This window comes from Musca domestica, unplaced genomic scaffold, assembly GCF_030504385.1.
Source record: "Musca domestica strain aabys unplaced genomic scaffold, Musca_domestica.polishedcontigs.V.1.1 27, whole genome shotgun sequence".
NCBI lineage: Eukaryota > Metazoa > Arthropoda > Insecta > Diptera > Muscidae > Musca > Musca domestica.
The window spans coordinates 1,969,073-1,995,425 of NW_026712286.1; the positions used below are offsets into that span (position 1 = coordinate 1,969,073).

Sequence of the window (26,353 nt, forward strand, 5' to 3'; positions counted from 1 at the left end):
CTCATAAAGAAAACAAGATACAAAAAACCCAGCTCCTGCTCCTACTCCTCCACTTCTATAACTTCGTTAAATATTTAAGTATAATTATTATCGTAATTAATATTAACTAAATAAGGAAAAGCAAGCATCAGCAGCAAACAATACTAATTATAATTATAAAAAACAACAACAACAAATTCTAATTATTAAAACATAAGTTATTATTGTGTAGTCTTAGAGAAACAAACAAAGTTTTAACTTGGCTTTTGTTCTTTATCATTATTATTATTATTTTTTATTAGAAGATTAACAAATTATTATTATTATTTTTAAATAAAAAATAAAACAATCAAGCAACGTTTACATGAATTTATTACTCTTATATTTTTGTTTTCTTTTGATGTTTATTTTTCGCCCTAGTTCTCCAACTTAAGTCCTTAAATAATTAGCAGTTTTTATTTAAGTTTGAACGAACCCAATTTATTATTATGACATTAATTTAAATTAAAAATTTTAGAGAAGAAGAAAAAAAAAAACAAAGAAACAAATAAAATTAGCGCAATCTATTGTACAATTGTATAAAAAACATGTTTTTCTGCTTATTAATTGTTTTCGATTTTTTCATTAACGTTATTGTAAAAAAAAACTAAAGAAGAATAAATATGAATTATTTATTTCCATCTTTTTTGTATCTTTAAAACAAAAACAACAACCAGCCAACCAATAAATAAGGAAATACAAAAAAAAAAAAACATTATTTTGTTATAAACTATTCATGTGAATGGACAACAACAAAAAAAAATTCAATTTGAATATCATTAGAGTATAGAATTTAAGTCATTATTAGCTTCAGACTCATTACAAGAAATAAAAAATAGTAGCAAACAGATTAAAAAAATTATGCTATAAATATACATACAGATATTTATATTTAATATATACATACATACATGATATGATTAGATAATACAACTATAACAAAGTTTTTGAGACAAAATAATAAAAAAAACCACTGAAAATAAAACAAACAAACAAATTAATAATTATATATATAAATTATGTATGATGGGTATGAATGGAAGGAAGAAAGGATGTATTTATTGGGAAGAGACACTAGATAACTAATCAAGGTAAATACCAAACACAATGCTTTATAAAGAGACTGTCAATAAATGCTTCAAGAACAAGAACAACAACAAACAGGCTTATCTCCAAACAAACAAACACACACAAACATAACATAACATTGTATGATGATCAGGATTTGAAGAAGTGTGCCAACCAACCAACCAAACAACAACAAACTCAATAATATCCTACTATACTACTAAATAAATAAACAAGTCTGAAATTATTTGTTAAACATAATAATTAAAAAAATTATGAGAAATATTCTCCCCAAAGTTATTTATATTTGTATTTGTGTGAGAGAGAAAGAGAGAAGATAGAGTGAACAAAATGATGCCAGAGAGTAATAGAGTGACTGCGTTGGCTTTCATTCATATCCCTGATCGATCGTTCAAATTAAATATTTTTGTAATTTTCTAGCAAGAACAACCAACAACAACACATACAAAAACAGTAAAGCATTTTTCAATATAAAGCGAGGAGAAAATATCAACCAATGGATAATAAACACAGAAATAAACACAGAAATACTCAAGAATAAATTGCTTACGAATACCTGAAATGTGTGAGAATGCAAGTAGTAGTTACTAGTTTAAATACATTTTATAAATAAGCCAAATCAGAATTGCAGGAGAGCGAAAAGGAACCCCAATAAAAGAAACCTGGGGAGGATTACAGAAAATTTATAAAACAACAATTCCTATCGTTGCGGCTTCTGATAATATTTTCTAATTTTTCTGGAATAATATTCAAATTCTAAGGACTTTTCTCTCCGAATCTGCACAAAAGTATGCAAAATGAAATGATTGCTAGTAGAACTTGAGTCGAACTTTAATGGTTTCTGGTTTCACATATGCTTAATGACAATGACATCGAAATAAATGCTACTTTCCCCAGAACGGCCCTTGCAAGCCGCTTAACCCATGACGAACAGAGCCCATGATAGTGGCTCTCTGGCTTGTTTCTCTCATTAAGCTAATCGCCTTGTAAAGCTTTATGAAATTCACGTTGTTACCCAAAAGTAAAAGTATGAATTAAATTTTTATGCTTTTGATTCTAAGAAGCACCCACAAATTCGATTTGTAAAACATACAGAGATTCGGTGTTTTTTCTTTCCGACTCATTTTCTGATAAACCAAATTACCACGACCTCACATTACAGTAGAAGTGATTCCTTACTTATTCCTCAAGGGTAAAATCTGAGAATTTTGTATGGGCCTTTCAAATTACATATTGTATTTCCTCATCTTTTATAAACTGTCTAATCCTCCCAGTTTCGACATTGGAATTGTAAATATAAATAAACAAATTAATACGCTGTAGAATTGAACAAAAATATATTGTGCATAAAACTCAACTTTTTCATTCGAATCCGAATTCAACGAAATCATTTGATTATTGCTATTTGTCTGTTTCTTTTCACATTAAAGAAAAAAGAAAACGAAAAAAATACAACATCCTCAAAGAAGGCGGCATTTAACATTTAAACTTGATGACAACAAGTTCTTGTATTAGAATTTAAACGAAGAAACACTAAAACACAAATTTAAGACTTAACACTTAAAAAAAAACAAATAAACAAATGATATGTAAAAATGATTAAGTAAAGTTTGCATTGTTATAAACACTGGAGAGAGAAGCATGTGAATGTAATGTAATATATTAAATATTAGACGGTTCTAATTTGATGTAAAAAATAACCAAGTAAAATAAAATAAAAAAAGAATCTTATAAAACTTGCAATTATTATTATTATAATTTATTAAATATTACATATTAAGTGAAAATGAGAAATAAAGGACAACTTAATATATAATAATATTAATTATAAATAACATACAATACACAAATATACGAAAAAAAAATAACAAATTGTCTTATTTGTGTGGCAGCATCATGCTGGTGGTTCCAGAATGAAATTTGGATAGAATCGTAATCCTTCCAGCGATTCATCTCTGCATAGTTTGCCCAAACGTTCGGCCGTCAATAATCGCTCTTTAGCCAATATCAGTGATATATTGCGAGCCTTTGCCAACTCCTCTACAGCCAGTGAATTGGATTCCTGGACCAAACTTAGGGTATCGTTGGCCGTTAATTCATCGTCTTGAGAATCTAATTGTAGTACCATGGCACCACTGGGAAATGTGCGTAACTTCATTGGTCCTTCCATGCAACGACATGCCTGTAGCAAATCTTCAGGTGATAAAAGTTCCAAACCTCTGGCTCGATTTACACGACAATAAACATCAGCCAATGACATCATACCTCCAGCTTCCTGCAAAAGAATTTAAATGAAACATGTTTGCAAAGAATATTTTTGAATCTAACCTCCAGAGGATCTAGCAACATTTCACATAATTGCCCCGCCAAACTCTTGTAATAAGCCGAGTCACTTGAATAGCCATCTCTGGTGACGGGGTCATCAATGCCCAAACTCAATAGATAAGATTTGAATCGCACAGTTTCGTCATTGGATATTTCACCCTTTTGCGAGCGAATTTTATCACTGATCACCCTGGCAATAGATACCATGTCTTTTGCCATTGCCATCAGAACTCTCAGATCCTGAAATGCCAATGCAATATTTTCTTCGGTTTCTTTGGTTTTTTGTTCGATTGCTTTCTCAATGCCTCCAATGCCTGTACGCATACGCAATTTTGCTTCTCTTGCAGCCCTATCTTGGGGGGTTTCTTGAGGCTCTCCGCCGTTTAGACCAGTTTGAGTGGACGGAATTTGAACATTCCATATTCTTGCTTGTAGTGTTTCTCGTAAGGCATTGGCAAATTCTGGCAACACGCCATGCTTGCCAGAAAGTTTTATAAAGGAATTATTGCTATTGTCCAATGGTCCCGGTTGCTTATCAGCAGCAGCAGGTCGCAGATGAAGAATTAATCTTGTCTTACGTCCAAATACAAAATTGCTAGCCTGTTCCTCACTCACAGACACTATGTATTTTAAATTTAGGCACAAACAAACGGCTGCCCTTGCAATCTCTCCAGGACGTCCCCAAAACATTCGATGAGTTGTCAGCACCAATTCCCCTTCCTCAAATTGTGTCTGTTATTAAAAAAATACAAGAAGTTAACGAATTTAATTTTTTTTATAAATAATTTTCCTACCTTTTGGTCGCCATCGTAAAGTTTAATTTGACTTTCTTTACTAACAAAGGATTCATTTTCGTTGAGCCTCGCTGGGATATATTCAAACCGGTTCATATCTTAATGACCTATGGAGTAATAATCAAAGGAATCGGAATCTACAGCCACCGCACACCCAACCAACGAAATGTCTTCTTTTTCTGCGGTCCTCACAAGTTTATACATAACAATCTAATCAAGTTCTGTATTGTTGCATTAAATTTAAATAGTTCGCCTATAATGTAAATATTTATTAAAATGAACACGAAAGAAACCTGCTTCTGTGTAATATTAATAATATTATTTATTTTTTTTATCTCGAAATGGCGAAATGATGCTATCTCCCAGTTCACAGTGGAATCGGTAATCGGTTGTGAGCGCGTGGGAAACCAAAATGAAAGACGTCCCCAACGGAACAAATAAGAAATCAAAAAGAAATGCCCGATAAAAAAGAACGAGAAAGCAAAATCCCCGAGGGACCTCTGTTGTTTACGAATGAGTGGAATGCATAATGCTGGCCACATTCATTAAATGAACCGGGGAGTAAGTTCCTTCAACTCGGGGCCGGCTTTAGGTACATATAAGTTAACGGCGTCATTGTTGCAAAATGAAGCAATCACTGAAAAATGATAACATGTTATCACAAATGATAACATTTGCAAAAATGCACATTTCACTTAAAACCATTTCCTTTCTCCATTTGGCTGCAGCCAAACGAAACGAGGAGAACACGGACACGGCATTCTCTTTTGCTATTATTTACTACAAGAAATTGCCATATCTTAAAGATTTGCCAAATAGTTTTCCGCGTTTTATGGCAAGGTAATTCTCTTTTTTCTTGTAATAAAAAGCTAAAGTTACAACGGTTTTTATGGGTCACCCGTTACATTTTGAATTGATATTACAAAGTAAAAATGAACATTCAAGTAAATCAATTTCACAAAGAAAAATAAATAAATGAAAAATAGGCAGTTAGAGCTTTGACTATTAATTACAGTTCTCTTTTTTATTTATTTTCTTATTTTTCCTTTTCAGAAGAACATATATTCGTAAAGATTGTTGAGTTAACACATGGAGTGTTATTATTTTTCAGTGATTATTTGTTATTCCAAAATGAGTTGCCCAATCCCTTTGCAAAGATGACGCCGTTAACTAATATGATTCCACTTGATATTCTAAGCTTTCAAGAAGAAGAAAACGTTAATTCACAATGGCATGCAGTTTATAAACAAATACCAAATACCATCGTATCGTACCAGAAAGCAAATTCCCAATCATGGCCCAATTATAAGGTCTTCTTTCGAGCGAATTAATCTAAAAACAGCTGTTATTTTACCAGATGAAATGTCAAAATTCATGCTTGAGGCGAAAATATTTATTTTCGCCTCAAGCATGAATTTTGACATTTGAATTTTGTGTTGACAGAAGAATTTTCATTGTCCCAGCAGCTATGCGATGCGACTACCTGTATTCTTCTACTATAGTTTTGAAGTTTGTTTTGGTTGCAGCGAATTCAAATTTAATTGACAGATCGTGTGGTAATCTGCTGAACTTACTCCCCGGTTCATTTAATGAATGTGGCCAGCGGTTCGATTTCCTCATGTCTCATTCGTAAACAACAGAGGTCCCTCGGGTTATGCATTCCACTCATTCGTAAACAACAGAGGTCCCTCGGGGATTTTGCTTTCTCGTTCTTTTTTATCGGGCATTTCTTTTTGATTTCTTATTTGTTCCGTTGGGGACGTCTTTCATTTTGGTTTCCCACTCGCTCACTACCGATTACCGATTTTTATTATTCATCATATATTTATTTAATATTTTTTTTTTTTTGGCCAACTCTGTTATATTTTTACTCGTATTTATATTAAATGCAATAACATAATTTACACGACACGATCAAGTTCGCTCTAAATTTGAGGAGAGCACAGAAAAAGAAGGCGTTTTAGTCGTTTTTCGTACAAAAAATTTCGGGGAGAAAAAAACTGAACAAAAATAATCTTGTTGCGCCACAAATAGTTTTTTTTTTTATTATTAATTCATTTTATAATGGACACTGCCAAGGCAACAACGACGGAGGCAAGCAAAATGCTAGAAGAGGCTCTGCTCCAAATGGATGGCATAATAAATCAGAGCGGTCAGGGTGCTGGCGGCGGACGAGGAGGTATTGTTGGTGGCGATCAAACATCTGCAGCTAGCAGCCCAAACCCAAACGGAAGTTGTAATATTTTAAATGAGCGTAGTGTCATATCAAACGCAAATGTTCTGTCAACAGCAAAAACTTTAGCCTTGGCACTGCAACAGGTGAGATCAGTTTTTTTTGTTTAAATTTAAATAAAACAAATTTTGTGGATTTTCCATTTAAACTATTTTATTGTTTTATTTATCATCATTACATCTGAAATTCGTCACACTAAATATTTCATTACTAGGTTGGCTTAGCCGCCCCTACTCCCGATCCTGTAACGGCCGTTATTATTGGCGAATGGCTTGATCCCCATATTCCCCGCCCCAGCGACGATGAACGCGTTAGACGTGTATTACGCGACAAAGAATCTTTAGCTTTACAATACCAAATGGTAGCAGATAAGGTGTGCGAACAGGCTGATCGCATCGTTGAACTCGAAGGATTACTAGCGGAGAAAACACAACAATTGAGTGCCAAAGATGAGCTGCTACAACGCCAGCTGTGTACACGTTCTGAGTTGGAAACGCAAAAGCTTGAACTTATGTCAGCGCTAAGTGAATTGAAATTGCACAGAGCTGCCTTGGAACGGGAAAATATGGAATTGAAAAATTTTGAAAATCTAACAATTTCTCAGGAGCCCCTCAGAAGAGTTGCTGCCCCTTTTGGCAGCATGGGAAATTTAAATCAAGCTACACAGTCGCCCAAAACACCACCATCCTCATTGCGTCATCAAATACATCCGCTTTATCACAGCTTACCCAGATCACAATGCCATAAGAACAATAACAGACCAAAATTGCCCATAAATCCGAATCATCTGAGCAATAACAACAACAACAACAATAGCACTATTACCAACAATAACAGCAATAAATCATGTGACAATAATAGGCAACGCAATGTTGCCTTTGCCTCGAATGAAAAAATACTCATTGATGATGATTGTGGTCGTGGCGGTGGTAGTGGTCAGGACGGAATGTATGACAGTTTCATGTCGCAATCGAATTCGAACTCAACTCCATCGCCCACATTGAAGGAACGTTCGGCGAAAGGATTCCGCCAAATACTTGGCAAACTAAGGCGAAGCAATAGCGGAAATCTGGAACTGCCTGCATTGGAGCAAGCGGAGCCAGAATTCCGTAGGGGGGACCGAGCTAGGGCAACAGCTGGCGGACGAATTGAGTGGTCCACCCAGACGCCGCAGGGCTCCATGAATTCCAATAGGAACTGGAAGGAATGGACTTTGCAAGACCTTTGTAATTGGCTAAACGAGATTGGCTTGCAATGCTATGAAGACGAATGCAGGTTAGTAGTTGCACGGAGAAATAATTGATGGATACTTATTAGTTTATGTCTTCATTTCAGAAAATGGCTTAAAAATTATCCAGTGTCTTGCTTTTTCAATGCATCTCCTGTGGATATTGAAAAGGAGTTGGGCTTAAAATCCCCATTACACCGCAAAAAGATTGTGCTGGCCATGGATGAACTATGTGGTAGAGAAGAAGATCCACTAGCCTTGAAAGCCGCTCAGTTGGATATTGGGTGGGTAGTACGCTGGCTGGACGACATTGGTCTGCCGCAGTATAAAGACAACTTCTTGCAATGCAAAGTGGATGGGCGAATGTTACATCGTTTGACCATGGAAGACTTGGCGCAATTGCAAGTAACATCATGTCTACATATTGCATCTCTACGAAGAGGTATACAGTGCATGCGTGAAATGGATTGGAATCCCGAATGTCTAATAAGACGTTCGACAAAGGTGCCGAAGCGTAACAGTTCCGAATTGCAGGAAGAACAATCGGAAGAAATCGTCGATACGAGTCTGGAGTATATAGCTTTGTGGACAGCACATCGCGTTATGGAATGGTTGCGTGTAGCCGATTTATCGGAATATGCTCCTAACTTGAGAGGCGCTGGTGTACATGGTGCTCTAATGTTGTACGAACCCAGATTTAATGCCGAGTTACTGGCCGATCTATTAAGTATACCACCGAGTAAGACGCTGTTACGTCGTCATTTGGCAACACATTTCAAGGAGCTCTTGGGACGCGATGTAATCCAAGGTAAGCGAGACACTGAGGCCCAACCCAATTACCAACCGTTGACCATAACGGCCAAACTTAAGCCACCCAAAAAGACCCAGTTCTCTTTGAAACGAAGAAAATCTACAAAGGGTCTGACATGTGGTGGCACTGAAATCGAATGGACCGACTATGTGTGTCCCATGAATAGTGGGTGCACATCGAACGAACCACAGCACCATAACAACTCAAACACATCATCATCTTCAACAAATTCGACCAGCAATTCAACGCAATTGCAGTAAAGTGTATCTATCCTAACATATCGAGGATATAATGTATTTTAATCATCCTATATTATTTCTACTTGTACTCATCTTCCTTACTAACTTTGAATTCACACACACACACACACGCTTCAATTGCATTTCAATTGTCACTCACACTCACTCGCTCACTCGCTCAGTATCCCCCTACATAAGAACCAATGTGTGTCTTCCAAAAATGCGTCAACAAAACAAAGTTTTGTCTCGTGTTTTTGCTCAAACGAAAACCAAAACTAAAAGTAAAACGATAGTATTCCCAAGCATTAAAAATATTTTTTTTATATAGTTAAATGTGTAGTCAGTCGACAAGGCATTCGGAAGCTATGACATTTTTGTTTATTTTGTGTGTTTGAAAAGAAAATAGCCATAGAAATATAAAAATGTCCGCAAATACCGCCAGAGTATTTAAAACAAAGAAAAGAAAAACAATACCACCCACCATTGATTGATTGATTTTAATTCTTAAACACAGTTTGTATTTATTTGTTCACCCAATATTTGCATTTAAGTTTGAATCGTAAGATTTAAAAGAGAAGATTCTTATATATTAGTTAGGACCACCTACCTGCAAACGTTCGAACCCTAAAACTAACAATAATACCAATTATATGACAACCCTGAAATGAATATGTTTTATTTTTAAGAGTTTATAGTTTATTTTAAATTCCTGTTTTGAACAATAACATAACTTATTTAACGTACAAAATCAACAATTTAACACTAATGCTGTAGCATAAAATTGTCTTTAGCGTTTGGTTTTATTTGTTTGAAAAATATATATGTATACATATTTATACGGCATTAGTACGTAGTACGTATGTATATCCGAATGCAATGCAGATGGAAAAATGGAAAACAATAAATAAAAATTTGTTAATCAAAATTGTAATACAATAAAACAAAAGAAGAAAATTATATAAAAGAAACAATAAACAATATAACCTTAACACTTAAATGACTAGACTTTCTCATTACGTACGTACGTCTGTACATAAATATGTTTGTTGTTTAACTTAAGGACGGATATGTGGTGTTGTGTGTTGTCAACACTTTTTGTGGTGGGTGTAGAGCATTTTCACTGAATGATGGCCGGAGTTTTTCCATAACACCCTGAAATTTGTTTGCTATAAATGCTAGATAGTCCGGAGCTTGTACACCTCAACAAAAAGAAAAAAAATGATGCAATTAAATGTATAAATGTCACAACAAAACTTAAATCATATCTTTGGCAGCATTTTAGATGTGTTCTTAGTAGATATTTACAAATTATAATTATTCAGTTGATTAATTTTAAGAAAAAATTGTGATAAGATCGAAAAGACCTCAAATCGAGCTCTACACAATTCATACAAATGTATTTTGGGGGGGTTGTATTTTTTTAGAATTTATAACAGGTAACAAAGTCTCTTAAATGACCCAGAGACAATCGCCAGCAGTTTTACAATTAATGATGTAATTGTTTTGAAATTCAGAAATATTTCCCCCCTCAACTATTCGATTATATGTTCTTCCCCTCGGTCGCGCGCTACAACACTTTCCACCGTCGGGAAATCCCCTCGATGATGGTGTAGTGACAAATTTGCAAGTGATCCTTCTTTTTCATCGGTAGCAGCCGCAGCGCAAGCAATTGCCGAAGTTGCCGGCGATGCCATGACCGGCCCATGCCCATTTCTATGTATATCGTCTGGTAAGTAATCTTTCCAGTTTCTAAATAAATATCTTGTAAATTTCTTCAACTGACGAAATTTACAATAAGTCGCTCCCTCCGCCGATTCCAACTGTTGCGTTTGTATGAGAAATCCCTGTTCTTTGAAGGTCTTCTCCAGCTTCTCCCTTTGTGTGCTGCGTCGCAACTGGTGCAAGGCTTGCTTTTTGCGCGATAGCATAAAGCGATTTGTACTCGATGGAGATGTGGAGGGTGTTTGATTGTAGTCAAAATTCTCTTCGAAATAGTTTTGGACGCATGGCTCACTTGGTGGCATTTCTTCAGTCACAGTCCCAGTGGGTGGAGGTGGTGGGGGCGTGGCTTTGGCAGATATTGCTGTATGGGTAATAACGCTACTACTTGTTACTGGCTGCAATAGCATATTGGCCGTGGGAGATTCTGGTATGTGCAGCAATTCATTGCTAAGACCCGCTGAGGGCGGTGGTATATCTATCAGCAGCTTTTGACCCGTTCCATGCGTTAGACCGCCACTTTGCATCATTTCCCTGGGAAAATACTCATAGCCCCGTGTGGTTTTGTCTCCAGTTCCACTGAAGTAACGATAATTGCCACCAGCATCTACCGAAAGCATCTTCTTCTCCTGCAATGTTGGCTTCGAGCCGCCCGTAAACTTAAATTTGCAAATGCTCACTTCTGTTGCGGGGTTAGAGGTATTCTCCGTGTTCATGGGCGGTATGAAAATGGCCGATCGCTTACGTTTCTGAGGTGTTTGGTTTTGTTGTGTGTTGTTGCCAATCACCGTGCTGGAGCTTGCATTTGTTGCAGTTGAATTCTCAGACTTGATTGAGGACGGTGTAGACAATTGTTCGGGATAATCTAGATTTAGGCTATTGGCAACGGAGGGTGCTGGACTTGAGGCCGTACCGAGTGTTTTTTCAACTTTGGGTGTTAAGAAGAGACCGCTGGGTATGGGTATTTTTAATGCCAACTGATTGTCTTTTTGAATGGTTTTGATGGGACCATTGGCGTTTTGCAATAATACTCCACTCTCCAGGAGTTTCTGGTAGTAAAGCGTTAGCGGGTCCAGTGGAGATCCTTCGGTGTTGGCATTACTCGACGGATGGTGCGATGTCGTAGGGGTCATGTCTTTTGCTTCCAATTTAATGTGGTCATTGTCCAGCTCGTTGAGATTCGTTAGTGATCTTTTCAAGTTATTCGCCAGCATGGAATCCCGATCAATGTCGGAGGGGGTTGTTATGGGCGGTGTGGGGCAACTGGAATTTGTCTCAGAGGCATCATCTGCACTTGAAATTGAATAGGCGTCAGTTTGTTGATCGCGTAGACAGAGATTGAGGGGTTGCTCTTCGCCATCATCAGTCTTGGTGTGTTTGTCCTCCAAACGGTGCTTGAGATCGACTTGGGAATCGTGCGTCGCGGTTTGATTTTTGGGCATTATTGTCCCATAATTTTTATATATTAAGTGACAAATGTCCGCCTTCTTGGGTTTGCGTCCCCTGCGTGGCTTACTGTTGTCCAATGTGATCTCACCCATATACGGTAGGTCGGAATAGAAATGAGTTTTTCGATGGTTAACAGACTTGACAGACTTTGCCGTAGTGTTTGAGGAGCTCGCCTCGCTATTGCCGGGAATGGCGGTTGTGGCCGCGGTAGTTGGGCCATGATTTCTACTCTGATTTTGGGGATTGTTGTTGGAATCGAGAGAGGACTGTTGAGTGTTACAAACTTTGTTGTCGGCGTTCTTCGAAGCATTTGCCGTTCTTTGAATTTCAGCAATTTTTTGTAGCCAACTCCTGACGTTCTCATGGGAATTCCTATTGGAGGACTTTTGAGCTGGACGTTGTGGATTTGTTGTAGACTTTGCCGGCTTTGTTGGCCTTGTCTGACCTTGTGTCGCTTCATAATGGCTAAGATATTCGGGCGGTAATGCTTGATGATGGAATCTTAATTTGATGGATGTGTTGGTTTTCTTTCGGGTCTTTGTGGCACCGGCGTTGCGTATTTTTTGACTTGGACATTGGTTAGACATTGTGGTGGAGGAGACATTATTCTCCCTCTGTTGTTGTTGTTGCTGCTGCTGTTGTAACTGTTGTTGTTGTTGTTGGTTTCTAGCACTCATTAGATTTGCCTTAACTTTGAGCTGTTGTTTGGTTAGATTGCTGCAGCCACTTTTTATGGGTTTCGCCGGGACATCTGTTGAAGCATGCAATGGTGGTGGTGGTGGTCCATTAACTGGTTTTCTGATAATCGTTGTAAATATTGGAGATTCTTGCGCCGCTGCAACAGAGCTGCTAGATGTTTGAGGAAGCTCCTCCGATGTTAGTAGACATTTGGCAAAGTCTGCTGGATGCTCATCGTCATGACTAATAACATTATTGGCACCGTGACTTATCAAAGGATCCTCTGAACCCTGAAGCAACAATTTGCTATTATTGCTATGATCGAACCTTTGACTGTGGTGGTGGTGGTGATGATGATGATGGACAGATAAACGATGGTGGTTGAATTCGTGACTATTCATGGGATGCTGTTGCCAAGTACTTGGGTGTGAGGGAAATAAATCTAGGGTGTTGGTATCTTCGAGCTTAACGGAGGCAAAGGCAGTGGCGGGTGCTGCATTATAAATATCAACTGGTGTCAAGCGTTTCGGCAGTACCGGACTGATGGGTGATGAACTTTGTATCCTGGATATGAGGGTTGGACACATATCCTTTTCCGTGTGGCTGTTTGAGGAGTTGAGACTATCGCCCACATTCAAGAGTGAGAAGTCATCGCGGGAAATTTCTTGCATGCTATGGCCAACTGGAATGAGAAGAGAAGCATAAATAGACACATCAAACCAATATTGAAATATCTGGGAAGAGATCTTCAAATTAATTAGCTACGAATAAACCACTCTCTCATGAATTACCGTTAAATAAAAATTCCGGTAGCATTTTTAAATTATCCATCAATGTCATAAAGCGTTTTGAATCAGAATAACATACAACAACAACAACGCATCCAATTGACAATTGATGCAATTGAGTGAGATCAAAACAAACAAACGGAGGACTGTCATCAACACAAGAAACACGCCACACACACACAAACACACGCACGTCTACGTACAACAAATCAATGCTAACATTTATTTACCGGTGCGGCGCGGCTATACTCGGAGAATGCACACGACGAACGAGATTACAAATGTTTTTAGTGCAGGGTAGCGTATACGTGTTGTACTGAACCGTTATGAACTCATTGGCGGGAGAACAAGAGCGCAGAGCATGAGTAAATACTTTCGCTTGACTTTGTTTATATCGTGGTGGGGTTTTTCTGTTGTTGTTTTTTTTTTTTTGGCTCATGAAATTTGATGCCCTTTAATTGTGAAAATGACCAAATACGGATTAAAAGCCAGCGGCGCACAGCCACACACACACACTCGCTCTCTCAAATACACATGCACACACACGCGCTCGCGTTTTTAGCCGAATAAATTTTTGAAAAAGTTAAGAAGTGAATTCTTTTAGATGGCCAGTCGTGTTGGGGATAAAAATAAATTTTGTATTTTGCTCTTCTTTTCTTTCTTCGCGTTTTCAATCGCAGAAACATTAAATAGTTTGGCAGATATGTACATAAGTTCAAAATTTATTCAGACACTTGTTGTTTGTTAAAGGCCATTTTGTTTTGGTTTTTATGATTATTTTCCTTTTTTTTTCATCGGCCAGACAATGCGAGGAGTTCCGCATGGGTATATGAATATATGTATGGGTTTAATAAAATCCAACGGTACTAAAGGCACGCGCGTTCTTTAGGCGTTGGTGTTTGACATTAGTGTGTCTGTCGGCGGCGGCGGGCAGACGATACGATACGCGTTGACATCCAAAACGCAACTAAAAATCAAGCGCAGAAAAATATCTTTATTGCCAAAGAATCTGAATATCCACCTTAGATGGATGTTGTTGGTTGTTTCATCGTTTTTTCCGTACGACTCTGCCACATTTCACGATCATCGGCATTAGCATGGCAGCATCACTCACGTCAGGCCAAGAGAGAGTGAGAGAGAGGAAGGAATTAACAATAACAACACCAGCAACAAGAACAAGAACAATGTAACGTCATAGTCACACGTATAATGTCGACAGTGCGGTGATATTTTGAAAATGAATGTAAATGTTGAAATGATTTTCCTTTTTAGTTGTTGTTGTTGTAGTCCTATTCATTTCTTTCGCAAATAGGTATGCATTTGTATATTTCGTAAAAGTGTGTCTTTCCATTTACATTTCTAAGAAGAAATATTAACGACTTCTGCATTTTAATTCCTTGGAGTCAAAAGAACTATTATATGAAAAATCTCCACACAATGGGAAGAAATTATGGTCGGAACTTGTAATGTACAATTATAATTTGTACAAATTAATACAAAATGTTTTTTCATAACCCTAGAATACATTAAGTGAGAGCGTGTGAAGAGAACAATTTTGGTAGCGGAGTTTGCAAATTCTCACTAAAAAATGTTTTTAGTAAAATTTATTAGTTAATTGAAAATCAGATGTCTTGTGGCCAATGTGAAAATGTTTCCATAAACGAAATTAACATACAAAGCTAATTTTTAAAAGAACATCGTGATAAAATAAAACTTTAATCGGCTAATCACATGATCGTAAATATGTATGCATTCAAACATTCAAGCATTTTTTGGCTATTTTTATACATTTCTTTTCATTCATAGTAATTGGAACAGTTTTTGTCATTAAGTCGTGCATTTCGCCAAAGAAAAACATATTTTGAATGCCCCAACATATGTATGTATATGTCTTCTAGCGTGTGTGGGTGTTTAATGAAAAAGCATATGCTCTTCTTCTCTTAAAATAGAATAAAAATTGCCTTTGAAAGTCAAATAGGCTTTCAAGTGATTATGCGACTGGATGGAATTTCCTTACATTTTAAAATGCGAAACGTTTCGAAAATATGCCATGAAAAACAAAAACAAGCTTTAAACAACAATGCCAGTCTAGTGGCGGCAAACCCCCACACACACACATCACACCCAAAAAAACAAACAAAGTCACCCAAAAAAACTATTTTGGGACATAACCACAACACTATTCTGGCATTAAAAATAGCAACATAAAATTAAAAAAAAATAAAGAAAAACAAAATATCTTTTTGGCCACTTGTTTGAATTCTCTTGTGTTGCCATTAATATTTCAACATCACAAACACACAACCATCGAGGCGAAACAACCCCCTGCCAAAAAATATTTCAAACTTTTCAATTGTCAAAGTATGAGCAGCAACGTGTTTTCTTTTTTTCCTTTTTCGTTAAATCTGCACAGCTAGTCAACGCCATAACGGAAATGTGAGAGTGGAAGAAAGAGAGAGACAAAGAGGGGGTGTGAGAGAAATACTTGATCACACACAAATATGATAACAGTCATATCTCATATCGGTAGTCATCAACGGAAACAGAAGGATTTTTGTTATCGATAACTAATTTGATTGTGGCTGGTTATATTTTTGGCTAACAATTTTCTATACATTGAATTACTATGGAAGAAAATCCTTTACTTTTAAACACAAAACAAACTTTTTTATGCAGCGTGTGTTTGTCAACATAGCCATTTTGTCTTTTATTTTCTCTTGCCCATATCCATTCAAATCCATAAAGCTATTTCAAGACTATACTAAAAATAGCCAATGTGTTGTTGAGTCGTTGTACTGCATCTCTGCATAGATCCATTTAAATGTGTCTGTAAGTGGGTCAAGTCTTTTAGGGGGGTAATTAAGTATATTTTTAAAGTATTGCGATCTCGTATGGTGTGTGTCGTGTAAAGTTGTGTGTGTGTGATAATGTAAGAAAGAGCGAAAGTGCGGTATTGTTTATTTGAGACATATGTGGACAAAGTGTTGAGAAGAAATTGTTTGAGGAAAATAACGAGAGAAAATTGGAAAGGAAACATTTGTTGCTGTTTTTTTTAATATTTTTTATTTTATGCTTGCCAAACATGTTATTCATGAAAGGGTTCTAATTAGTAATTTTCTCACTTTTTGCAATGCTCTCGAATATAAGACACTTGGAGATAGTCAAATCAAAATTGCAATTTTATGGAATAAAGTTAGTTATTTATTTGTATGAATGAATGCTTTTTATCTGAAAAATAATTAAAATAAAAAAATATTGTCTGAAATTTGCAAACATTTTCACATTGCAAGATTAATTTTCCCAATAAGAGTTTGCAAACTCTCAGTAAGGCAACGGTCAAAATTGCTCTCTTCATTGGTTCTCATTCACTGGACTTTTGGAGTTATCCAGCATTTCTTAATAACTTCCACAAATCATTGGGTTATCGTAAAGATGTTTACATTAGACTTTTGCCGGCTAATCCTCCTTAATCAGGACTAACGAGCATACAATCGAAGTATTGAAAATTGAATTGAAATGTTCTTGCGTATGATTATTATATAAATAAAAATAACGTATACGCCACGGAGTTTTACATTACATTTGCAGTTTGGCTAAAATGTTGAGTTTGAAGGATTGCCATCTAAATTTGACATTTTACTAGTTTTCAGTTGCCTACTTTCTGAAAGAAGCAGTTCTCTCAGAGCGAGTGTAATATTTATCTCTTTTATTATTAAAAAAAAAAAACGGGAAAGCAACATTGGTTTATAAAATTTTTAAATATTTTCAATGAAATGGGTGGAATTGTTTTAATAAAAAATATCTTGATATTAGAAAATATTATACAATTTTTTTCATTATTTTTTTATTCATTACAATAAATTTTAAAAATTCCTCTTTTTGATGTAATTATAAGCTTGTTACAAATTTGTAATAGCTTTTAAGCTGAATATGGCCAAACCTGAATTAACCACTTCATAATATGCAGAATATGTGGCGGATACGCCTGCATTGGTTTCTTCCATAAATGCCGGTGGCTGCTGATGTTGAACAAGTAAGTACCGGGTAATTTATTTTGTGATCATGCAACGACACAAAATAAAATGTTTTTGGATGTGGCCTCCCTCTCTCTCTCTCTTACTCTCACACACACATACTCTTGTTCCCAGCAAATCATGCTCTGTCTCTTTGTTGTCTAGGTTACGTCTCTGGTGTCTGGTTGGTTGATGACAGATGCAAAGGTTCTTGACAGCAACAACAAAACAGTCATGGTAAGGTGAAAATGTAGGTGTTAACGATCATGCACAAACACACTCATCTATTCACATCATTTTTTCCCCGTTTGCATTCATTCACTCATTCGGTCACACAAAGTGTGAATAATCTTGGGACTCAAACAAATATTTAACAAATTTCAAATTTGTTGACTAGATTCTAAATATGGCATTTGGGGGATAATATTAGTTAATAAATCATAGCACACATCGCATAATGATGTAAGTTGGAGTGTTTGTTGTTGTTGTTGCTGTTGGATTTGGTTTTGCTATGGCTATGACTGCTATTCATGACAAATGCACTTGAAAGTGTCATAATTGTGCTGGCGTTTATGTCAGCCATTCAATTTAACTGGGTTTGGTGCGGCTGCTAAAAAAACACCATTCGAAACTGAAAACTACAAAAACTAATCAAGCGGAATGCAAAACTGAAATTGAAATTATTGGAAATATGCAAAAAAAAAAAAAAAAACAAAAAATAAATAACAATCAGGTTTTGTCCATTTTCGGCCGAAAATAATTACTTTTATAGCAACAACAACAGAAACATTAAGAACAGCTTTATTTAGTTAAGCTGTCCACCCTCGACGTGTGTGCAGCAGCAGCAACACCACCAGGCCTCAGACTTTGAGAACGCAGACGCAAACGTTTTTTGGCGAAAATTTATTAATGCAAAAAATAGACAGACAGACCGACAGACAAACTAACTGGAAGAATTACATTAAGTCATCCAACTGCAAGGAGAGGAAGGAAGGTGGCGCAGGGGGCAGCTGGAGGTGGTTACAACTAAAATCGACAACTGTCAAATGGTACTATTTAGTGTGGGAGTAGATGTGTGAGCCACATTCACGTTGTTGTTGTTGCTGTTGCTGGTTTTGTTAAAATGCTGGTCTCAGAACCTTGGGAAATCTATAAAGTATCAAAATCATTTGTGTGCTATAAATTACATGAACTGCCTTAGTCCATATTTGCCACATTGTGTGCACAATAATCCAAAAGTATGTGGTCAGATTGGTTTTTTAGTTTTTTTTATTCGATTCAATCAAGTAATATGCAAAATTTTCAGATTCGGGGAGGTTTTGAATTGCTTAATTAAGAAGTGTGGCAAGCGGATTAGAGAGAGATATTTATTTATATAGAGTGAATACCTTTAAAAGGGTTTCTGTCTATGGGATACATGTAGGAGATCTTCTATCTACTGCAACCAACTTCAGACTACTGTCATTCCTAAGCCACTCGTCCAACAGCTGTTAAAATTATTCCAGTGACATCTCTTTATATTGTTTACAAGCGTACAAAAGCGCTTTGGTGAGAATTTTCCAGAAATAAAAATTATTCGTGATGGAATTCAAGCGTGATAGTGTGATTTCTTTATATTTGGCTGGAAAACCACAAGTGGCTATCGTTAGACCACTCCAGCATTTAAATGTGAATAAATCTTCTGTATCTCGAACTATCACTCGTTAAAGTGTTACTGGTAGAGTAGCCCGACGTCAAGGAATTGGAAGAAAAATAAGAAATGGTTCGAAAAGTAAAGAAGCGACTTGATCGAAACCCGTGTCGCAGTGCCCGAAAAATGGCTTTTGAGCTGAACATATCGCAATGTTCCATTCGCAAATATTGAAAAATAGGCTCGGGCTAAAGCCATTAAAATTCAAAAAGTGCAACAGAAAGAAAATAGACTCAAAAGCAACTCTTCGCTTGGCTGAAAGTGGTGAGCTGCTGAATTTGGTTTTCTCCGATCTCCGATGAGAAAACATTCGTTGTCCAGCAGTTTGTAAACAAACAAAATGATCATGTTTACTTGCCAGTTGAAAATGTGCACCTTCGGTTGGCCACCAGAACTCAAGCGCCGGCCATGGCGATGGTGTGGTGTGGGCCGCCATAACAGCCGGTGGTCGCTCCTCGCTCGTATTAATCGACCGTGGCATCAGAATAAATGCCGAATATTATCGTGAAAATATTCTGAAGGGTGTATTAAAGCCTTGGGCACCCAAACATTTTGGCCGCAGACCTTGGACATTCAAAAAGGATTCAGCACGATCGCACTCAGCACGCGCCACCCAAGAATGGTTACAAAATGAGGTTCCTCGCTTCATTTCCAGCGCTCAATGGCCATCAAAATCTCCGAATACCAATCCGTTGGACTTTTGTGTTTGGAGTATTTTGGAAAGCATGTTTGGTACTAAAAAATACCAAAGTGCCGATAACCTCAAGCAAGCAAAAGCCAAAATACCGCAGAGCAACATTCGGGCAGCGTGTGACGGTTTCATTGGCCATTTGAAGGCCATAATTCGTGCCAAAGGCGACCAATTCGAACAAATCTAAACTTATTCTAAAATTTGATGCTATTTCCGATAATTTTTGCTTTCATTCAATAAAATTAGAAAAAAAGTAAAAATTATGTCGTTTGACTTTGATGAAGTTTTTTTTAACCCACCCTGTATACATCTTAATGCAACAAAAAACAAAAATTTTGATTAAATTAGTTGTGTTCCAGAACCTGCAAATTAGTACTAATTAGCACTAATTCTGCTACAACGCGTTCCCGTACTCCAAAAACTAGCAAAACTTGCAGCTCTCTCGAGTAAAAAATGGCGCTGAGTGGTGCACATTTCTGCTTGTTTTAGCTACATGAATTTGGCCGAGCAGAAATGAGCATATTGTAAATTTGACATTTAATTGGCAGGGCTAACAAGGTTGAAAAATGTATTGATACATTTCAATAAAGAAAATGATCAACTTGAAAACTAAAGGAAAAACTAATATTTGTCGTGCAAAAAACAAAAAGAGAAAATATGGAGCAACTGATGTATTCACTTTTGGATGATTCCAGCAGTGAAGAGGACTGGCTGAATGAGGAATCAGATTATTAATTATTATTATAAATTATTAATTTTAATATATCGTCTTCAATACTCATTTTTTAAATGTAGGCGCTCTTTTCAGTAAGGTTTCACCAGTCCGATTTAGGCTGTTTACCTTTGGAATTTTGACATTTTATCGCATTTCTGCTAATTTTCCGTTCCCTTATTTTTTGAGCAAACCTAAATGAGAATGACATTTCGCACAGTTGTCTCTTCTGCTAGTTTTACTACTAAAAAAGTACTGGAACACAACTATTGTATTTTTCCGATGATAGTAGGGATCACTGTGATCGAAAAAGGATGTATGCACTTTCCTCATGTATTTTACAACTGAAATGTCATCCATGTATCACACGATATGTGCAACTTCTACATGTGGAAAATTTGACATTGCATATCTAAAATAATATTCCAGATTCTGATAGAGCCTTACAGCATAGACAAATGAAAATATAGACAACGAAAAGTTAGTTTTGTATTTTTATCCAGATGGCGCTCATCATGTTTTGCATAGTCAACATGCTTATTTACGCGTTCAAGCCACTCGACTTCGAAAACACATTTTATCGGTTTTCAAGATTTTTACTTGATTATTCCTGAATTTTTCGATGTCATCACGTACTTTTCACATTTCTTTTATTATGAGACAATTATCAACTGACAAATATCCTACAGTTTTTGTTATTTTTAACATTTTACAATTGAGTGACTTCAAAATTCCCACTCAAACCCCTGAAACGACATATACGACATCTGCTGACCCGATTTTTTTCGAAGATGAACGGTGAGAACATTTCGTTGTCTATATTTTCATTTGTCTATGCTTACAGTTCTTTTAAACTTACTAAATTGAGGGGTTTCAATTGTCAATTCCATTACGTCAAATGAAATCGACACTCAAAATCCGCAATGAAATCGACTTTTGAAAACGTACTTTAAAATGAGTTAACCCACTGGATTTGGGTTTAAATTGCCAGGTTATCCCTACCAAGAAGCTAAATACAAACATGACATTTTATGCCTTATTTTTTAATGTCACATCAAATCATGTCCAACTAAAAATTTACATCACTTCCTCCCCTCAACACTTACCCCGCATATATGTTTTCTTGTCACATTGTTCCCGCTGAGAAAATTCCAAATTAATTAGTCATTAAATCGATGGAATTCCCATTAGCTGCGAATGCGTCTGTTTTCAACTATTTGTCTAATCCACGATACCACTTCGTTTTTTTTTTTTTTGGTAAATTGTCATTTATTATTTATTTTTTATATATTTATTGTTGTTGCTGTTGTCACACTGCAGGTAGGGTATCTCATAATGTGCGCGCTCTCTCACCATGTGTTGTTGTTTTTGATTTTGGACATTGGGATGTTCAATGGACATACATGTTGTCGTATTTATAAAAAATATTTGCTTTTTTCTGAAAAAAGGCAAACAGCCAACCTACCAAACACTGCCATCACCACCAGCGCACAAACGACGCTGACAACTGACAACTGCTTTACGATCCCAATTTTCGCCATTTAAAGAGCCTTTGACCATAAATTTCAATACCAAAAAATGCAAAATGAGTTACCAGCCGAAAAAGTAACGATGCGAAGCGTAGACTAAGGCAAACGAATAGCCCAACAACATCCACACACACACCGCTTGGAATCGTCCGAAAAAAGCATGAATGAATAAAACCAAATGAATGAATGAAAAATATGCAACAATAAAGTCTGTGGTCTATGCCTGGCAATTGATTTTGGCAATGCCTTAAATAATTGCACGACTCGTTTAAAAGAGAAGATGGCAAGAAAATCGAAAATCAAACTGAATGGAGAGAGAGAGAGAACAGGCCGCAAAGAGTTCCATATTCCCTTTACAGGAATGCCATGAAATTAATTATGTCTCCAATCTTTTTTCCAATGCAAAATGTCCCAACCTTTCATAGGAAATATTTGCGCACCATCTTTTTTTGGTTTTTTGGAATGCCTGATCGTGTTTGCGTTTATTTGTCCATATGTCGGGCCTGTTTGACACTTTTAATAGACATCCATACATAAAACTTTATATGGCGGCTAGCTTATTTTTACCAAATAAGAATGCAAAACAAAGAGCTCTGCGGGGGACAGTAATATGTCACATACCGGCCAGCCGACCAACCAACCAGCCATCCAACCACACCATTTACACAAAAAAGGACTTTATATGGACACTTTGTGGTAATCGTATCGTAGCTTAGAAATGCTTAAATAAACTTTTTTACCAATTATTTTGGGTTTTGTTCATTGCTTTTCAGTTTCAAGAGAATTATAAATGTTGTCATTGTTGCTGTTGTAGTTTGTGAACGATAAATAGATAGAGAAGGATTTCACCATGACAATTTTTTTTTGGCTCTAATTACTGGAAATGCAAAAATTACAGTCAATATTTGGCAGATATTCCAAACATGCATAGTAATAATAATGTATAAAACTGAATAAATGAGTCGGAAATAGCATCAAATTTTAAAATAAATTTAAATTTGTTCGAATTGGTCACCTTTGGCACGAATTATGGCCTTCAAATGGCCAATGAAACCGTCACACGCTGTCCGAATGATGCTCTGCGGTATTTTGACCCATTCCCGGCGAAGCTCTTGCTTGAAGAGATCGACACTTTGGTATTTCTTAGCTTGCTTTCCAAAAATACTCCAGACCCAATATTCCAACGGATTGGTATCCGGAGATTTTGCTTGCCGTTGGAAATGAAATGAGAAACCTTATTTTGTAACCATTCTTGAGTGGCACGTGCTGAGTGCGAAGGTGCTGAGTCCTGTTAGAATGTCCAAGTTCTGCGGCAAAAGGTGTGCGGGCCTAAGGCTTTAATACACCTCCGGAATATTTTCGCTTTAATATTCGGAATTTATTCTGATGCCACGGTCGATTTATACCAACCGAAGGTGCACTTTTCAGCTGACCTCTTTGGCAAGTAAACACGATCATTTTGTTTGTTTACAAACTGCTGGACAACGAATGTTTTCTCATCGGAGATTGAAGAAAACCAAATTCAGCAGTTCACCACTTTCGGCCAAGCGTAGCAACTCTTTAGCTCTTTTGAGTCTATTTTCTTTCTGTTGCGGTGTAAGTTCTTACACTTTTTGGAGTTTCAATGGCTATACCCCGAGCTAGTTTTTTCAATATATGCCAAATGGAATATTGCGATATGTTCAGCTTACGAGCCATTTTTCGCCGACTGCGATGCAGGTTTCGATCAAGTCGCTTCTTTACTTTTCGAACCATTTCTGCTGATGTTGCTGTTTTCTTCCGTCCACTTCCTTGACGTCTGGTTACGTCGGGTTTTCCAGCCAAATATAAAGAAATCGCACTATCACGCTTGAATTCCATCACGAATAACTTTTTTTCTGGAAAATACTCACCAAATTGCTTTTATACGCTTTTAAACATTAAAATAACCTGTCACTGGAATAATTTTAACAGCTGTCGGACGAGTGGCTTAGAAATGACAGCAGTCTGGCGTTGGTTGCAGTTTTTTCATCTCACCCTATGTACGTAAATTAAAGATGAAGAACTTTTTCCTACAAAAAAATCCTTACCCATCCTCTTTAAATGTTAATGTAAACTGCAAGAGTTTACTAAATTGATTAGTGATGTCAATGGCGCTAATGAATTTGCTGGTTTGCATTTATTTTTCTCATTTCTCTCTCTCCGACTCTCTCACAGAGTTTACGTGTGTGTGTCTGTTTATTTCTCTGTGGGCAGTCATTTTTGTTGGTTTGTTTGTTTGTCTGTCTATTTGTTTGCATTGCATTAACAATGTTTATTGCCTTAATGACTACTCGTATTTAGCGATTTATATTTGAATGTAAGACCATTTATTGTTTATAGTTAAATTTATGTAAATTAACCTTCACATTTTTGTAACTAATTCGCTTGAAGCGATTTGCTGCGGTTGCTGTTGTCGTTGTTTTTGGATTTTTTTATTATGCGCCTTTTTGGTTGCCGTAGCTAACTTACCATTTTTGCATTCTCAATAAAACATGCACAAACGTAGCAAATGGGATTTGGTTTGAATGGATCGATGGATGGACGGACGGACGGCCTGCCTGCCGTTTATTATCATTAGTCAAATGAATGGATGACAGAAAACTTGGCACATTCCTCTATTCGTTTCAGCTGGTGCACTTGGTCCGTATGGGTAACAACGAAAAAAAAACACGCAATGGAATCCACCTGAGAATAAGGCTCTGTGTAGCAGGCAGCACAGCAGCCAGTGTGTCAGCAGCTGTGTTATGACAATTATTATTATTGGTGTTGAATATTATGTGAATATGTAAAATTTGTTTATGTTATAGCTGGAGTGCTTGTGGCTGTTTCGTTTTTGAAGATTGTTCACACACACACACACAACGCAGATAGGTATTTTCAAAATATTTATTTTTTACACATCCATATTCACATAACTAGCAATAAAATATTTAGTTAATGTATTTTGTGGCAGTTATGTGTGAACGTAACTGACAACTGAACGCATTGATCTTTAACCTCAAATTACGGGCATATTATTATAACGTTTTATTGTTGTTGCTGCTGCTGGGGGGTTTGACACAAATATTTTATGTTTTTTAGTAATTACAAATGTAATAATTACTATTATTATTGTTGTTGTTGGTTTTTATTAAACAATGGTAATTAACTTGTTGTTGTTAGGGTAGACTAAATGCCAAAGAACAGATTTGTGGAACAAGTTTTTAACAGATCACAATCAAAGCATGCAATTGCTTTAATAACTGAGTCACTTCCGGTATTATATTGAATTATGACAGGCCATTTTTCAGTTTTTTTTTTCTTATTTTATTGTGAACATCATTAAAAGAAAGTATCCAAATATATATTTAAAAATTGTTCCAATTGTTTTAATTTTTTTCAAATGCTCCAACGAAAGTGAAAGAATTAAAATAAACAAACAAATGTAAATAAAGCACTACAAAAGACCGCTACGAAAAATAAACAAAACGTCTCGCTTTAACGGACAGAGAACAACAAACAAACAGATCGCAGATTGCAAATAATTTTGCCAATTTGTTTGAGAGCGTGAGGAAGAGAGAAAAACGGTAATCCCAAATTGCTCTCTTTATTCAAATACTCTTATGGGGAGAGATTGTTAGTGGACAACACAACAACGAGATCTTTTTGTTTTTTTTGACGGATATGACGTTGTTTACAGTGTAATTATTTTTATAGTGTAATTATTAACTTCCGTTACCGTGCTTCGTATGACGCTCTCGACAAGATCACTAACACACACACACAACAATGTAATGGTGGTGTTGATATTTTGCAAGTGATTTATTATGGTATAACTAAATCGCTCTATTTGTTTGCATTGACTGTTTTATGAAGTCGTTTATAATATAAACAAAACAAAAAAAAGAGCCACAAATAAGAATTTTGTCATTTTGTATGTCTTGTAGCTGTGCGTAGGATGGATTGCCAAAAAATAAATAAATATTTTGCTACCATAAAAAGCATTTTCCCATATACGTATGCCATAACTCTACTCTCTTTTTTATTTATGTAGGCTTACATTTTGTGTCATATATGGTTGGTAAATGCATTATTCTTTGTTTATATTGGATTACTTTTTGTGTGACTGATATGGTTTTATTGTTTTTTGTTTATGCTTTGGTGTATTTAAATGATTTTCTACCTAATTAAGCTTATTTTGAAATTATGTTGTTGTATTTAGGCTTGTCATAAATATTTTCTAAGAAAGTCTATTAATGAGAACATATTTGTTGTAAAAAGTGAGAAGCATGTCAAACAACGTGCGTGTGGTCAATATTAACGGTCATTTTGTATTTGAAAACCGTT

General features: G+C 36.2%; 3 protein-coding genes across 5 annotated transcripts; 1 reads left to right on the plus strand and 2 right to left on the minus strand.

Annotated features, from left to right (window-relative positions):
* Positions 1–2,835: 2,835 nt before the first annotated feature.
* LOC101889351 (vacuolar protein-sorting-associated protein 36) lies at positions 2,836–4,727 on the minus strand. Its single transcript, XM_005180436.4, has 3 exons — positions 4,227–4,727; positions 3,436–4,164; positions 2,836–3,382 (listed from the first exon to the last, which is right to left on the minus strand). The coding sequence occupies exons 1-3, from the start codon at positions 4,320–4,322 to the stop codon at positions 3,002–3,004; spliced, it is 1,206 nt and encodes a 401-aa protein (XP_005180493.1). The 5' UTR covers positions 4,323–4,727; the 3' UTR covers positions 2,836–3,001.
* A 1,343-nt stretch (positions 4,728–6,070) lies between these two features.
* LOC101889525 (liprin-beta-2) lies at positions 6,071–9,734 on the plus strand. The gene is made up of 3 exons (XM_005180437.4): positions 6,071–6,545; positions 6,674–7,734; positions 7,795–9,734. The coding sequence occupies exons 1-3, from the start codon at positions 6,291–6,293 to the stop codon at positions 8,756–8,758; spliced, it is 2,280 nt and encodes a 759-aa protein (XP_005180494.2). The 5' UTR covers positions 6,071–6,290; the 3' UTR covers positions 8,759–9,734.
* Positions 9,735–9,877: 143 nt separating this feature from the next.
* On the minus strand, positions 9,878–25,342 carry LOC101895072 (myb-like protein A). Of its 3 annotated transcripts, none has more exons than XM_011292946.3 (2): positions 24,497–25,342; positions 9,878–13,265 (listed from the first exon to the last, which is right to left on the minus strand). In XM_011292946.3, exon 2 carries the CDS (start codon positions 13,252–13,254, stop codon positions 10,270–10,272), a length of 2,985 nt encoding a protein of 994 aa, XP_011291248.1. In that variant the 5' UTR covers positions 13,255–13,265; positions 24,497–25,342; the 3' UTR covers positions 9,878–10,269. The 3 variants fall into 3 exon arrangements, with proteins under 3 accessions (XP_011291248.1, XP_011291247.1, XP_005180531.1); XM_011292945.3 differs by lacking the exon at positions 24,497–25,342 and adding an exon at positions 13,602–14,872; XM_005180474.4 differs by lacking the exon at positions 24,497–25,342 and adding an exon at positions 13,375–14,872.
* Positions 25,343–26,353: the final 1,011 nt, after the last annotated feature.